Raw genomic sequence first — 17,146 nt, 5'->3', positions numbered from 1 at the left:
GTAAACCTCAGAGGAAAGGGATCAGAATCGAAAAATGCTTACTTAACCAATAGAGTATGAAAAGTTAAAGTGAATTTGCATATCCTCACAAGAGGAAGTAATAAACCCCTTATTTCTCGAGCTTCTTAGAAACGTAGACACTGGAAAAGCATCAGGAACAATCATGAATTGGCAAGAGGATGTGCTAGTTGACCCTTTAGGCCCTTTCCATTTGTAGAGTCTGTGTTTCTTAGCGATAAATCAAGAATGAGTATAGCAGCTAATTGTTGCTGTTGTTTGTTGCTTAAGATCTTAATGAACTGCATTTCTCAATGCCATGACATCAGGGCCAGCTTTTCCTTGAGGCCTTGGAGTTCATTCTGCAAAAGGATGGGAAACTGAACTATTATTAATACTACAAATACCCCATTTTTTCAGATTAGTTGTGCTACTGCTTGGAATGTCTTACAGGCTTTTTAAGCATTTTAATCAAGTTTTCAGGGACTGCAAAAGCAGTGAGATTTGGGGAACCACCAAGAAACCCCCTCAAAATCTCTACCCATGTTGGCCACTCTCCTAAGAGCAGCAACCACTCTCTTGCACAGCAAAAGACCTTCAGCTCTGAGAGTGTAAAACATCCAAAAATTCATGTTCAGCTGTCTGGCAGCTTCTAATATTTATCTAGCGGTCCTGCGAGAAAGTAGCGTACAAAAGAGAAAATGTGTAGAGGTTGCATGCGAGGACAAAAATCCTAAAGCATGTTCTCTGTGCACAGCAAAAGACCTTCAGCTCTGAGAGTGTAAAACATCCAAAAATTCATGTTCAGCTGTCTGGCAACTTCTAATATTTATCTAGTGGTCCTGCGAGAAAGTAGATACTGTACAAAAGAGAAAATGTATAGAGGTTGCATGCGAGGACAAAATCCTAAAGCGTGTTCTCTGTCAAAGTGTTCTGCATATTTGTGTAGCTTCTTCTGGCTACACACACAGTTATAAATGAGGGTCTTTGGCAGTGTGGATTCCCACATGATATACACGCTGTAAATTGTTTTCCCACCCTAAAGATTTTGTGAGTCTTTATAGTAAATGTTAGGTGTGTGGAATACGGGCTATCCATCAAAGCAGCAAACTTTGAAAGCTGTTAAGAATAGCAAGTGTTCATTATTCATGTATTCCTTATCATATATTTGAAATTCATCTGAGCTGCTTTAAGTACATTTAATCTCTGATCTCACTAATCTCATTAATTACTGTGGCACAGGTTATGAAATAATTTAAAAACAGCGTACGTAATGAATTAGTCTGACATTCTTCAATACTGTGTATTATAAGATGGTCACAATTTTTGCTTTCAAGTACCATATGAAATAATTATATGAAATGCCTTAATTCTTTATTAGCAAGGTCTAATTAAAAAAATCCCTTTAAAATTAATTTTTTTAGGAAAACAAAATCTGAATTATTATTTATTTTCATCAGTCATTGTTTAAAAAAAAGGACTATGGGGTGCTTTATTCTTAAGTGCTTAAGTAACTTCAGAAGTAGGTCAGTTTTAACTGGTAAATTGAGATTTTTAAACAATGCAGACACTTCGCACAATAATGTTGTTTTGCATCCTCAAGGTAGTTTTAAAAGAAACATCCAAACCACTTTTAAGAAATTCTGCATTAAAATTTAAAACCCAAATAGCTAATATTTGCAAAAGAATGTATATCTCTTTAGGAAGCTGCAGTTCCGTGAGTCAATCTCCTTTTTTCACAGGCATGTGTCCTCTCTGGCATTCTCTCTCTCTGTTTCTTCCTATGACCCTTTCCCCTCCCTCCTTCCCTCTCTCCCTTTGCGTCTGTGTAGTCTTCTCTGGAACTCCATTGTTTCGCACGGAGTTAATGAAAATAGGGCTGTGGCGGTAGTTTGATCGGTCTGAAAAACAAGCTGTAATTGCTACATCTTGAATTGTGGCAAAAGGTACATCACGTTTGAAGAATGTAACTTATGATGGCTTATTGCTCAATAGATGATTAAAGATCTACTTAGACAATTCTGTTCCTTACGTTTGGGCTGGTTTAGTTCATTTTCAAAGAAACCTGTTCACCTACGGTGGGTGAAACAGAATGAATACGGTATGTTAGAGTGGTAACACACAAGGGAGAAGCTGGATAACAGAGTTTATTTTATTGTGTCTCCCTTTATCAAGATCGACCTTCTCTTGAGATAATCAGTACAAGCTGGAGGAAGAATGAACGGTTTGCGGAGTGACCTTTGAGGAAGCAAGTCACCCGGAAATGACCATAACTTGCCCAGTCAGCTTTCACATTTTTTTCCTTTCCACCTCCCCCCATTCCAGTTTTTGGTAACATTGACTTCCCCAGAACCTTCTGTTCGGGCACTAATCTTTCCTAATGCCTCTCAAACTTGTTATATTACTTTTTGAATAGTGTGTTTAGAAGTTAGAAAGGTAGCTCTGACAAAACGTCATTGAGGTGCCGTAGCGTGAATTAACGCGGTTAATGGAGGTACTCATGACTGACTCATTGACCCAGTACTAGGCTCTTGTGGAATTAATGGATGCCAGGGGATCAACCTTTTGGGAGGAAAAGAAAGAAAGAAAAAGAAATGGCAGCTTTAAAACCTTGAAGTGAATTATATTAGAAAAGTGAAAACGTCTGGGTTGGATTTGATTTCATTGGGAGGCCATAAAATGGTATACCCTTAGCAAAACATATTAAACAGAAACGTCAGATTTGATACAAGTGGTGTACAATTATGATAGTGTTAATAGTGGTCCTCTATCACCCCAAGACATATTTTTAAAGTTTAATTTCTCAGCAGCTTGGATTTGTCACAGGCTTGTAAATTAGAAAATGCATTTGGGGATGTTTTCTTATATAAAGACACAAGGCATATAATACTGTTAACTATACCTTGGGGTTTTAGTATAGCTGTTAAAATAAACTAAAGATCACATTTACAGACAAGAAATGTCTGTTATAATATTCATTTTACCTTTTTTTTACACCCCTCGGTAGCTTTACTGCATCGTTCTTCATCTGGGAAGAGCCAAGCTTCTTGGGCCGTTTGAAAGGTAGCTGGCTATTAAATGATAGAAAGCTAACCTGTCTTATTAGAAGTGTGAATGAAAGGGGAGCAGAGGAGGTTACCAGCTTGTGAAATGTCAGGGACAACTAGACAGAAATTACTGCAAATAGATTTAGATCACTAGAAACCCTATTTTTATTAACTCTTTGAACTCTAGATATTTATTGTGGTAAGAAATTACCCATGACAGGTTATGTAGTCAGAAAGATTTATTTAGAAGCTTTGATATGTTTTGGCAAGAGCAAAGAAACCAATAAAACTTACTGAATTGTATCAGTTAATGCAAAATTATGTATCAGCTGAATGGCATACAATAACAATATGCAGCTAAAATGCTTAGTTGGTCTGTGAATATTTTAAAAATACTGGACTTTTAAAAAATGTTGTTCTTCTGTGTCTTTTTTGTTTGCATTCCCTCATTTTATGCCTGCAAACTGATGTAACTTCTGGGGAAGCTTTTTTTATGTTGTTATTTTTGATGTTTTCCTTCATGTCTTGATTTACACTGGCTGACTCAATGTTTGTAGTGTAGGAAGAAAATATTTTGAGCTTTGTCTTTCATGAACGTTTGTAGCCTGAAACATAAACTTCTCAAAATCATGGTAGCTTCAAACAAACATTCCTTTGCATAGACCTGGCTTTGCATTGACCTTTTACCACTAGTGCCACTGAAAGTGCTATAGGAGTTTTAAAGGATCCACTTATCAACTATTCTGTCAAGTGGAAAGCAGATTTGGAGACAGAAGGTCCTCTGTGTCCCATCCCCTGGTGTAAATAGCATCCCTGAGATACATTTTTCCCTAGCTAATTTCTGAGTCCCCTTGTCCCTATCTTAACGATGACCCTTCTAAAGTATGAAGCTGGTGATTTGTAAGAAGCAAATTATGCTGTGCATAAAAATGAATGAAAAATAGCAGACCTTATCAGAAAAGTATGCAATCTTAATCTCTGATCTAAAGACCACAGAGGTTGATAAAAACATTTATTTTGGCTTCTGTGTGATGAACACGTAACAAAATATAATAAGGCCAAAGTATATATAGGAGTAGATTAAGTTATGCACTGTTTAGAAATAATTCTACTAGTTAATTTGGAGACATTAAAAGAATATTTTACACATCTGTAATTAAAACTTAAACAATGTAGCAATATGGAAGGTAAAATCATTGTCCTTCGTTTGGACTTTTATGAGCTGAAAGGCTGTAAAACTGGTAGGATAATGCTTTCCAAACATGTAATAAACTGTACAAAGGGAAAACAGTAATTTTTTCTCTGTATCTGGGGTGGATTTATAGCTAGGACAAGAGAAAATGGGTTTAGATTGTGTAACAAAAGATTCAGGCAAGGTGTCAGGTAAAAATTCCTCAGATGAAGAATGCTGAAGTCAGGTGATGGAAGGATTGTGGAGTTGCCCCAAATTCTGGGACAACAGGGTAGACAGGTATCTGACAGGAAAGACGGTAGAGCTGAACGTCTTCTGGAACAGAGGAATGGGTAAGGTCCCCTCTCCAAATCTGACCCTGACACAGATATTTGTGGTATCTGTTCCCTGTCCTTATCAGGAAAAGCACCAAAAGAGCTGTCTCTCTTTAGCCATTATCTTTATTAGAATATGAACTGGCACAAAGCCACTTATGAAACCAAGAAAACCCAAACTCTGGCTGAGAAAAAATGTAAATAGGTTTTGAAAATAACTCTAGCTCTTGCAAGTGTTATCCTTTCCTTCCTTCTTGTGTCCATTCTTGCAACTTCCAGTAGCTTCTTGGTTAAAGCAATTCTCTCTGGGCCCCAGTTGTCGTCTTGCTGTCTCCGCTGAGGTTCACTCCTGTCTGCTCCTTCCTTTTCCCAGCAACCTCCCTGACTCCGTCCTTGCTGCCTGCTCTGTCCTTGCTAATCCTTCCTCTCTCTGCTTCTCCCAGCTTGTTCTTCCTCTAGTGATGCATGTTCAGGGGCCCTGGGAAGGGAATATTTGCCTTTCCATCCTCACCTGACGTCTGCCGTTGGTATGAGGTAGAAGAGACAACTACTTCATTTTTTCACAGGAGAATAAACAGTGAACACACAAAACCAAACCTTTCTATCACTCTTCTCTAGATTAATTGTATTTTCTATGCTTCTAAGCAGCTAAATACACATTTTGAAGATTTTTCTAAATGTTAGCGAGTTCATACTTATGGGATGCCACAAGTTTTCATAACGGGTCTGTGTTTTAGTATATATTCATTTCTTCTCTAAAAATGAGAAGGGGATGGATCTATCTGAGCTATTTTTGAGTGTTGTGGTTTCTTAGTCTAGTCAATAGTGGAGACAACAAAATTGCGAGAGGAATATCAAATGCTACCAAAGAAAACAGGATGGTTAGTGCAAAGTATGGGAAATACATAAGTATCTGGGAAAGGTCACATGCGACGTTGTTCGTATCTCAAGAAAAGGTTCAATACATGCTAAATAAGCAAAAAATTCATGCTCAAATAAGCAAAGAAAATTCTAGGCTGCACTAAAAATAACATGGAAGAGAATCTGAGACTATAACACAGTGGGTTTAATAATTCTTTTTAAAAAATATTATGTTTAGTTTTGTTGCTTTGAATGAAAACAAACAAACAAAAACCAAGAGATGTGTAGCTGAAATGGTTAGGGTTCTAGAGAGAGTGTTATTTGAAGAGGATTTAGAAGTTTGGCACTGGTTAGTTTCCAGAGCACAGGAATAAGACAGGTCAAACGAAACATGGACAACGCAATAAATCTTATGAAGTACGTTAATTGCATGCTTTCTATTTGTTCTATTTCTATTTATGTTTTCTGCTGTACCAGACAAGGGAACATTAAATTACACTGAAAGCAAATAGCAACAAAGATAAAATTACTAAATGGAAATACCATTAAAAATATTAAGTGACTTAAATCCCTTTGTTTCAAGTTTCTCCTGAAGTCAGAAGGTTAGTAGCATTCAGTTAAACACTAGATGTGTCTCTGGGTAGCACAAATCTTTCAGATACATTAGATGTAAAAGTTTACAATTAGATCCTAGGACATTTAAAACTGAAGAAGGAAATGTAAGAGTTAATGTATCTTTGATGGAATCAAAAACTTGCTTGCTATTTGACATTACAGGTTAGTACACCACCATGTTGCATAAAAAATGGTAATAATTAAAAACAGCAGTATGTGTTTCAAGGCTTTTATACAAAATAGAAATAAACTTTGCTTATTTTTTCTTTCATAAATTCTGTTTCATTTGAATATTGACTTTTAATTTAATTTTGATGTAGTAATAGTTCATCATTCTGAGGTCCCTGTGAATTTTTCCTTTCTTGAAGGCAGTGCTCTTAGTTTGTCGGTGATTTGTATGTTAGCACATGTCGGGTTGTAGTCAGCTCTTAGTCCCAAGTTAGCAGTAGTTTATTGAGCTCTAGAAAGATTAATGTCTAGTTTTCTCCAGCTGCAAGGATCGTTCATTCTTCCTTCAACATCGTTAGAGAAAACCAAAGGGCTTCCTTGGGAACCTGAGAGTTAGTGAATCCTTTTTAGGGGAAAGGGGGGAACTTTGCTTTTAGAAATACTCTGAGTAAATTAGAGGTATACAATCAAAGTTAAGATTGTCAGTAAAATAATCTTTTTCCTTTGAACCTTATAGGATATTCAGGATTGCTTTTAGTTTGGCTTTACTCTAGCTGCTGGTTTATTATTTACTGCATGTAATATTTTAAATTTTTTTTGGTTTTTTGAAATTACAGCTCATTTCATAAGGAGCTATTGAAGCTCAGACATGTCTCACTTGCTTAGTGTTTTGCACTGGTTAGGTATTGATTGGCATTGCATTTTAGTCTAATCTGAATTCAGACTGTTGTATATTAAAAATTATGTAAAGAAGCAAGCGAATTGCCTTCCTAAACATACTTAAAATTGTAACATAAATATCCTCCTTTTTTTTTTTTAATTAATAAATTTGAAAGGACCATCTAGGTTTTAACTGCTCTATTCTCTGTGGAGTTGCAGATCAGATTTAATTAGATAAATTTGTGTCTGCAGTGATATATTTTTTTCTTATACTTCGCATGTCTGCAGCCTTTAAAAGGACCACAAAGAGACTCAGGTTTCAGGTGCTGTGTCATCAGTTTTGGTCATGTTACACAAATGAATGCTATAACGCTTTTAACAATGTAATTTAGTGAATGTAATCCATACCTGGATATTAGAAAAGAGATAGCGGGCTTTAAAGCTTTTTTGTTATTGCAGTTCAATACTTACTGCTAAAATAATAGACAGCAACAAATGGTGATATTTATAATGTAAAAATGACTTTCTATTTAGCTATCCTGGAAATGGGGGAAAAGTTTCACACCTTAACTTATCTATATTGTACATTAATACACCGCAAATGATCTCTGCTACTCAGTTCTTGATCTTTCACAGTTTAAATGTCATGTATTTGTGTTTCAAGGACATTTGTTGTACTGACATTTTTCTCTTCATGTATTTTTGAGTTTTTCTTACAGCAGAAAAATTCATTCACCTTGAATTCTTTTTTCTTTATATAGGTAATCAAATTGCCACCTTTTCTTATGCAATTAAAGAATATAGAGAAAGTAAAATCAAGACAGTGTTATATCAGCAACTTTTCTCCCTCTTTTAAGTTGTTTAGTTAAATAGTGATTAAAAAATCCAACATATTTATAGTATTGAAGGTTTAGCATGCAGTTTCTTGTCCCTGTTATTCTGAAGAGGTCTCCTTTATGGATATGCACTGCTTTTCCAAAGTTATGCTTTTCATAAAAGCAGATATGGGAAAAATGAAGTTCGAATATTTCATTATGAATACTGTGACTGTAAGTACAAGAAAACAGATGATAAAATTTCTTAAACAAGTACATAGAAACATAAACGAAACCAGGAATGCTTTAATGTGTACTACAACAGCGCCTGATTCTGGCAGCACCATTTAGCATCTCTGTCTAAATATGAAGTCTCATTGTGTGTTTTCTCCTTGCTAGGAGTTAATTCCAGAATTTTACTACCTACCAGAGATGTTTGTCAACAGTAATGGCTATAATCTAGGAATCAGGGAAGATGAAGTTGTTGTGAATGACGTTGATCTCCCACCATGGGCCAAGAAACCTGAAGACTTTGTCCGTATCAACAGGATGGTAAGCTGCACTTTATTTTAGCCTAAGTAAGGAGTTCTGTGTTTTAACAAGCTAACCTAATGCTGTTTTTCATCTCTTTAGAGCTAGATTTATAGAAAGAAAATAAAAAGAGAAGGAGAATTTGCATTCTGTCTTGCTCGACAGAGCCCTTTATTTTACAGTGAATTTTCCTTCCATGTGCCCAAATCATGGACAATGAAATTCAGTTATTTAGTCTCTCATGAGAAAGCATCAGATGGGCATGAGCTGGGCAATACAGGAGAGCCTGAAAAATTTAAGTCTGTTCCTCCTCACTACCTTATACATCAAAAAAATAAAAGGTTATTATAAATGCTAGTACTTGCATGATATAATATTTTCCTTAGTCGACTGAAGCTATGCACTTCCTATTCATCAGAGACGAACTGGAAGTATAGAAATGTGGACATGAGCCAACACTTGCAGTCTCTGAAGAAATTTTGCAAAACAACTGCTCTGGTGTAAAGCACTATGAAGTCTGCAGAATTTAAGCATGAAAAACCTTTATCTAAGCTGTGTACTTTTTGCTTTAATTTGATAGATAATTATTTTATTAATGATAGAGTTAATACATATGTATGTTTCTAGTCATTTTTAGGAAAAACAAGGTATATTCTGATGTTTTGGCCAGCAATATTTCAGTTTATGGTTCTGTTCTGGAAATGGGTCTTCCTTAAAATGCATATTGCTTGTCTTACTTATAAAGCCAGGACTATACTTTCAATAAGCTGCAGTTGCAGAACTATTCAGCTTGTGCATTATTCCCTGTAGTGCTTTTGTGGTAGCATTTTAAGTCTAGCAGTGGTGGTTTTCTTCTAATCAATTTTGCAATTTCATTTCAAGAACTATCTGTTTAAAGAAAATTGTTCTTCGGGAGTTGATAGAAAAAATAGCCATATGAAGTTCAAAGGAACAGAATAATATTATAAAAACAAATCTATTCCTAGATGTATGTGATTTAGAAGCGTTCTCCATTTAGAAGAGTAAATGGTTTGACATATGTACAGCAGTCTCCTAAGGAAGTGATGGCAACCTCATCACTTGAGACATATGAAATGCACTACACAAAGCATGAGAAATGTATTCCAGGGAGTAGTCCTTCGTTGGCAGGAAGAAGCTGAACAACATTTTCCTTCTTTTTCTTGGCTGATTTCTCTTCTAGCTGCATATGTGGTAACATTCCTTCTAAAAACAAATAATTGTCACAGCTGGTGTCAATAAATTCAAGTGCAATTTTACTAGCAAAGAAGGTGGTGGCCTCAAAGGATCATTACACTCTATTAACGTTCTCATGTGTGGGATGGGCAATCCCAGGTACATGTCTCTGGAGTGCCCATGTCGCTGCACAGAGCCCTTTTTTGGATTGTGGTTGTGGCTAAACCTGAGCTGGGCCCAGGAGCAAGCACACTGAAGTGGACCAAGAGGTTTCGTCTTGACATCTGTAAGAACAGAAGTGTGATACCTTAGTGAAAAAGGATAAACGAACTGCCACCTATTGGGGAATAGAGTGAGAGATGCATATTAATGACTCCCCTTGGGAAATTTTATAAAGAATGTCCCTTCTTGTATCCTAAGTAGTGTTTTCTCCACCTTTCCTTTCCACAAAGATGGAATGATGAACAGGAGGATAAAAGGGACTATGTGATAAGAAATCACTTGAAGAAAAGCTTTATCTTTAGTTTATTTGATTTCTCTCATGCAATTTCTACTTTTTAGAAAATAGCATAGGAGCTCTCTACAGAAAAGTTCTGTGCTGTTGAAGAAAACAGCTGCTTGCATGAACTTAGAGTATAGCATTTATACCCCTTCAGGACTATACTTTCAAGAAAGGCTGACAGTTAAAAACTGGAAATACCTTTTAAATATTAAGCTGTAATAACACTGATGACTGATTCCATACATGTGTAAGTATGCTCAGACTGCCAGAAGACACGCAAACTGATGTTAAAATTAGAGTAGTGTTAGAATTACAGGCTTCAGCTGATTGAGTACTTTGCAGATTTCTAAAATCAGAAATGATCTCACTTATGTATCATACTCTTCCTATACTGTCTTCCACCCCTGTCCCCACAGATGTGAGCATCATGCCGTTATTATACAGTTTTACCTGGAGGCAGTTTCTGCATAGCCTTTATTCATCCCAGCATCTACTTTTAGCAAGAGCATGATCAGCAGTTAAAATTCAGTTCGCCGCAGATACATGTGAGCAGTCTGATGAAGTTCACAAATGATAATAAAGTTGTGAACTGACTAGAAAACAGGAGAAAGAGGCATAGATTTATTTGAATTAGATGCAGAAAATACACTGAAAATCACCTCGGGAGGAAAGAATAAAGATATTCAATAGGAAGCAGAAGTCTGGAAACAAAAATAGTACCAAAAATAGAGCAGTAGCGAGGGAAGGGTGACAATGAGCGGCAATTAGATTAGATAAAACTCTGCAATTCTATATTCACCAGAAATAAGTGTATTTTGATACCATCTATGGAGAATCATTGCATCAGAGAGGATGTAAACAGTTGTACCTGTCTATGGTCCTTTTGAGACTGCACCTGGAATATTGGATTCACTTCTGGGCAACTAGATGACAGAAGGAGTATTCACATTTGGATGGAGTTCAGAGGATAGGAACAAAGTGAATAACTTTGGGATGCTTAAAGAGCATGATACATGCATAGTTTTTTATAAAGCTTATTATGAAATAGCAAGTAGCTAGAGAAGGATAATCCCTTTCATAAAAATGCAGATAGTACATGTAGTAAGAAGTAATGGAATTACATTTTGAAAGTGTAATAATTTGAATGTGTAATAATTTTTCAGAAAAACTTCCTCACGGAGGGTTTTATTAGTACATACAGCAAACTGCCAGTACTCACTTTTTGGTCACTAGAACTAGACTGGTCAAAGTAAAGAACAAATATAAAGGGATTGGAAAGTTTGACATTCCCCACCTAATGTCTGATTCCATGTTTTGAACTGGCCAGCGGATGCATTACTCAGGTCATCCCCAGGCCAAGCTTTGGCTGTTATACAAGAATCTATCTTAAGAAAAAAAAAAATAGCCTGGGTGTGGTGCTGACGTGTAAAACACAGCAAGCTTGTGCAAGCCTGGAATTTCTACAGCAATTTAGCAAAGCAAGTAGAGAACATGTTTACAGGAAAGCCACAGAAAATTGAGGAATATTTCAAGTAAGTGTTATCCTGATCCCTTGTCTAATGAAATCAGCAGGAGTCATTTCATTTCAGTGGAAAGGATCCTATGTGATACTGCATAACATACAGTGGGGTCTTGTTTTTCTCTAGCTGACAATATTTTCTTCTGTTCATACACCTTTTTTGCTTGCTGCAGGCATATGTAATGTGTAATTTTATGTGGGAGTAAATACAAATCCTTATATACAGCCTACTTGCACATTTATGAATGTAAACATTTTCTGTAAATAACAGCAAAAATTTCAGCATTTCATCCTGAGACTTTCCAAAGCAAGTAGAGTACAGACTAGAAAACATCACAGAGGCACAGTGACATAAATCAATGTAATTTAACCAATTGGTTAACAAGCTTTGCTAAAATTCTGTGCAAATTAATAAATGGTAGTCAAGATTTTGGTGTTGTTTTATTTGATTGTTCAAGTGGGTGTTTTACACTTTTAACTAAGCACAGAAATGGCAGTGGAAATGATTTTTCCATCAAAAGAGATTCCTTTAAACTTGTGAAAATTAGACTTATTATAAAGACTGGAAAAGACATTCAGTCAAGTTTCTTTTAAGACCTATTACAGTAGTTTCTAAAGCACTCAGTGTATCCATCAGGGATTGTTGTAGCAGTTTTATTTATCCATACAAAGCTAGACTGATTACTACGGAGTTACTCATGAAACATTAATAAAGCACTATGTTCAATGCTAACATGATTATGGTCTGACCTCGGCGATGGCACAAAGGACAGAGGCAGAAAGTGTCCCTGATAACATTACCCTAATGCTGGGCTCATCAATCATAATCTCCCAGTTTACCAGGAAAAAAACCCTCACGCATAAAACCTTCCACAGATGTGCATCTGTAGTCCTACTCAGCCTCTCAGTCCCCACAGACTTAGAGCAGTCCTGAGAGCCAGAAATAGAACAGATTCAGTCAGTAAGTCAAGCATGTTAAATCAAGGCAGAGAACACCACTGTGAAACACTGAAGCAGAGCTTTTATAATAAGCGTTCTTTAGTTTTGAAACAAAAGATGCAAGATTGTGTAATTCAAAGTTAATTATAATGATATTTTCATTATGGCTTATGCACATATTAAATTACAAATTACAGTGTTGAGTAAAATGCATTCACTATGAATTATATTTTTAAGAGACTAAACGTTGTCCTGTTTTTATTATACATATTTTGTTCCTATTACATAACTGTTACTAAGATTGAATTTTCTTTCTGTCTTTGAAATGATTTATTTGTGCACTTTGCTGCCAATTCCATTTTTGTGCAGTTCCCTGGCTATTCAGAAGCATGCATAGTATTTCATAATTAAAAAGCTTCTTGAATAGTCATTAGAAACATCTATTATGAAATCTCTGTGCTATGAGGATCTGGAAGATTTATCTTTTGTCCTCACCATTCAGCAGCAGTTGACGTTGCTTTTAACCAGATAAGCAGTAGATAAGATTTGATGTTACTTCCTCAGTAGTAGCTTTGATTTTATTTTGTGTATTGCCGAGGTTTCTTCTCAATGCAATTAAAACTCATTCAGCTAACAGGGTTTTCAATCTAATTTGAAAATGACAGTGATTTTTTCTTTTCAAACTTTCTATATCGCTGAAGAATCTTATTTACCTCTTGAAGACACTTACATAAAGGATCAATTTCAGCGCAGACATCCCTGAATGACCCAAATCTGTAGAATGCACTTCTGTGTCACTTTTATTAAAATATCGCTTTGTTTAAACGAACATGACTAATTTATGATATCATTATTGCCTGTTTAATTTTATGACAAGAGTCAAAGATTTTTACTCCCATAGTCAGTACATCAAATGGTAAATGAGTTAGAGAAACATTAGGGAGAGAGAATCTGTGTATTCAATGGCTGCAGAGGAGCAGGGATGTAAGGGGAGAGAAGAAAAACCCAGCTCACAGTCGATGGACTGTCATTGGGCAGATCTACAAAACCGAGATGTCTCTGAGCAGTTTTGAGAAAAGATTTTTAGATATACTGAATATAAGTTAATAGCAAGATACTGTGGTAGGAGTTCTTGGAGAGACAGACAGAATAAAGCTATGGAGGGGAAAACAAGGCAGGAACTGCAGAAAGAGGAGGGGCAGGTGCAGCTGTGGTCCAGACCAGGGGCAGCATCAGAGCTTCCCTCTTCTCTGGTGACACAAAATACCTAGGTAACTCAAAACGGTGTGTTAGAAAGAGGTAAGAAGAACAGATTTTATAAATCCAGAGCTCCTGGTGCTTTACACAGCACGTAGTGTGCGTTAAAATAAAAACCAATGCCTCCTACTGGAGTCTCTGTGAAAAATAATTTGATCAAATTAGGCTGAGCGGAGAGGGGAGTGTGTGGCGTTCATACTGCACAAAGGTCTGAGAAGAACTAGAGTGGTTGACCCCACTGAGCAGTAACTTCTCTTATATTGGCTTTATTAATTTATACATACACATAAACTTACTAATACGTATTTATATTTTACAATAGCTACAGGTCAGATTTTCAGCCTGTGGAACTTGTGTGCGTACACTTGCCTGCAAACACAAAAACCACAGTACTTTTACTTCAAAATACATACACACTAGACGTATAATAATGCTTGCGATTTACCTATTAGCAAGAAAGTTCACTCCACTGAAAACGGTAACATGAGAGACTCCTTCCTCAAAACAAAACCCATGAAAAAATACTGACTGGAATGCTGCTGTTTGAAAATGACGGCCTGCTAACCGTGGTTCAAACAAGTTCCGTTTGAGACTACCTGAATAAGACTCTGCTTTCTGAACATCTTAATTATAATAGGAAACAAGCTGGATATTAGCTCGTTTCTGTTTAACAGTAAGAGTCTTTAAAAATCATAAATGATATTCTATAATTAGAGAAGTAATAAGTATTACTGCTTTTCCACGGGGGGGAGGAAAAAAAGTTTCCTTATATTTCACATTGAAAATATGTTCAGAAAAGTAAAGACCCCAAATGCTTTAAAGCCAAAATATTAATGAAAAATGCTGTTCTTTAGGTCCATCATCAGCCTGTTTTAGGGATATTACTGTTATCTTTTTCTGCATGTTGTTCCTACTGTACCTACAAATTATTTTTTACGCAGAAAATTCTCTCACCCTATTCCCTACTGAGCATTGCATATTCTTGAGAAACCAAACGATGTACTGTTGACAGTGAACAGCTCATAAATTTTCAGGAGGCACTTACATGGAGGGGAAGCAGCCTGTGCATTAGAGCAAATTAGGGAGAGGATTCTGCAAGTGTCGCATGGGTAGCGTTGCAGAAGTACTTGGGAGAAACACCAGCAAAGCAGGTCAGACCTGACATCAGAAGCTTTCTCCTGACTAAAACGGATCCAGGTTATAAAGCACCGATCAGGAGCCTTGTCCCCACCGAGGACCAGGTAGGACTTTGCAGCCTTTTGGTGGCCCATTCTTGAATGCATCCTACCTGTTGTTTGTGCTGAGTGCCGTAGCCCACAGGACACCCTGATGGGGAGGATGTGAAGACCGCACAGCACCCATCGTAGCCCACGGCTGGAGGCTGTGTGGTGCCAAGGCCCATGCAGAGCCACTCTCCTTCACAGCTCTGGCTTCTCTCTCCACCTTCTACTCTGGTCTCTGACCCAAATCCCCCACCACCCTGGTCTTCCACCACACAGTGCCTGGCAGGCACAGTGCTGTTAATCCCCTTGCTACTACCGACATCCTCAGCCTTCCTGACAGCAGTTCTTCTGACTTCCAATTTTGTGTGGAGTTCTGAAATTTATAGTTCAAATTAATTAAATTAACTCCTTACAACTTTGGGCAAAGTTTCCCCAAGAAACTAAGGTTCTTCCCCAAGGAACTAAGGACTCCAAGGTCTTTAAAGAACCATTAGATCTATAAACTTAGTACAATAAATCTGCTTAAAGAATTGGAGATGAAGACATGCCATGCTGCTGTTAAAATGTAGCTCATTTATTTAATAAGTTATTAAAGAACCCTTCATCCATGTGGAACAGAAGTTCTCCAAACCTGCCAGGGTCAGTAAGACCTTCTCTGGAATGACAAGCTGCTGAGTAAGGGCTGGTCATGCAAGTAAAAACTGCCTGAGGGAAACATAACACAGGCATTCAGCTCTCCTAACTCTCCTAACTTTGAAGGTCAAAGAAAGTGTAGCCCCCGTGATGAGTAAGACTGGCAGACTTGTTACAACGGGTGAGGAGAAGGCTGAGGTACTCAACTTTTTTGCCTCAGTCTTCACTGCCAGCCTCTCTTCCCACACCTCTGGAGTGGATGGGACTGCAAGGCAGGGACTGGGGAAGCAAAGTTCAAACATGGGGTTCATGACCACCTGAGGAGCCTGAACATACACAAGTCTATGGGATCTGACGAGATTCATCCCACAGTCCTGAGGGAATTGGCTGATGTAGTTGCTAAGCCACTCTCCATGGCATTTGTCATGGCAGTCAGGTGAAGTCCCTGGTGACTGGAAAAAGGGAAACATTGCCCCTATTTTTAAAAAGGATAGAAAGGAGGACCCTGGGAGCTATCAACCTGTCAGCCTCACCTCTGTGCCTGGGAAGATCACGGAACAGATCCTCCCAGAAGCTGTGCTAAGGCACATGGAGGACAGGGAGGTGATTCAGGACAGCCAGCATGGCTTCACCAAGGGCAAGTCCTGCCTGACCAACCTAGTGGCCTTCTGTGATGGAGTGACTGCATCAGTGGACAACGGAAGATCTGTGGATGCCATCTATCCGGACTTCTGTAAGGCCTTTGACACTGTCCCCCACAAGATCATTCTCTCTGAACTGGAGAGATATGGATTTGATGGGTGGACTGTTTGGTGGATGAGGAATTGGTTGGATGGTCGCATCCAGAGAGTGGTGGTCAATGGCTCAATGTCCAAATGGAGGCCAGTGATGAGTGATGTTCTTTGGGGGTTGGTACTAGGACCAGTGCTATTTAACATCTTTGTCAGCAATATGGACAGGTCAAGGGAGGGGATTCTGCTCCTCTGCTCTTCTCTGGTGAGACCCCCCCTGCAGTACTGCCTTGAATTCTGGGGCCCCCAACACAAGAAGGACATGGACCTGTTGGAGCAAGTACAGAGAAGGCCATGAAGATGATCCGAGGGCTGGAGCACCTCTCCTATGGCTGAGAGAGTTGGGGTTGTTCAGCCTCGAGAAGAGAAGGCTCCGGGGAGACCTTAGAGCAGCCTTCCAGTGCCTAAAGGGGGCTTATAGAAAGATGGGGACAAACTTTTTAGCAGGTTCTGTTGCAGTAGAACAAGGGATAATGATTTAAAACTAAAAGAGGGTAGATTTAGACTAGATATAGGGAAGAAATTTTTTACAAGGAGGGTGGTGAGGCACTGGAACAGGTTGCCCAGAGCGGTGGTAGGTGTCCCATCCCTGGAAGCATTTGAGATCAGGTTGCATGGGGCTCTGAGCAACCTGATCGAATTGAAGGTGTCCCTGCTTATTGCAGGGATGTTGGGCTAGATGACCCTGAAAGGTCCCTTCCAACCTGTACCATCCTATGGTTCTATGATTCTAACACCAAGGAGAGGGTGTTAGAGGAGCTAACAGGTGAAATATGCACATTTGACCCAAACATTTTTTTTTTTTTTAAAAAATTTATTGTCCCACCTTTAAATAGTTAAAGTTTTGCTGTTTTCCTGAAATGCTCTCTGTATTCTAGAAATAACAAT

General features: G+C 37.9%; 1 protein-coding gene across 1 annotated transcript in view; it reads left to right on the top strand.

Moving 5' to 3' along the window:
• The window catches only part of LOC104156604 (neurobeachin-like), a gene marked incomplete at its 3' end in the record, with an annotated part of 78,378 nt that overhangs the window by 37,310 nt on the left and 23,922 nt on the right, over positions 1-17,146 (top strand). Inside the window, exon 7 of the mRNA XM_009699400.1 lies at positions 8,069-8,221. Coding sequence (XP_009697702.1) covers positions 8,069-8,221 — 153 coding nt within the window. The remainder of the gene's footprint in view (positions 1-8,068; positions 8,222-17,146) is intronic.

This window comes from Cariama cristata, unplaced genomic scaffold, assembly GCF_000690535.1.
Source record: "Cariama cristata isolate BGI_N322 unplaced genomic scaffold, ASM69053v1 scaffold1804, whole genome shotgun sequence".
NCBI lineage: Eukaryota > Metazoa > Chordata > Aves > Cariamiformes > Cariamidae > Cariama > Cariama cristata.
Note: the sequence above shows the minus strand (reverse complement) of the source record. Positions and strands in the feature narration are given on the sequence as shown.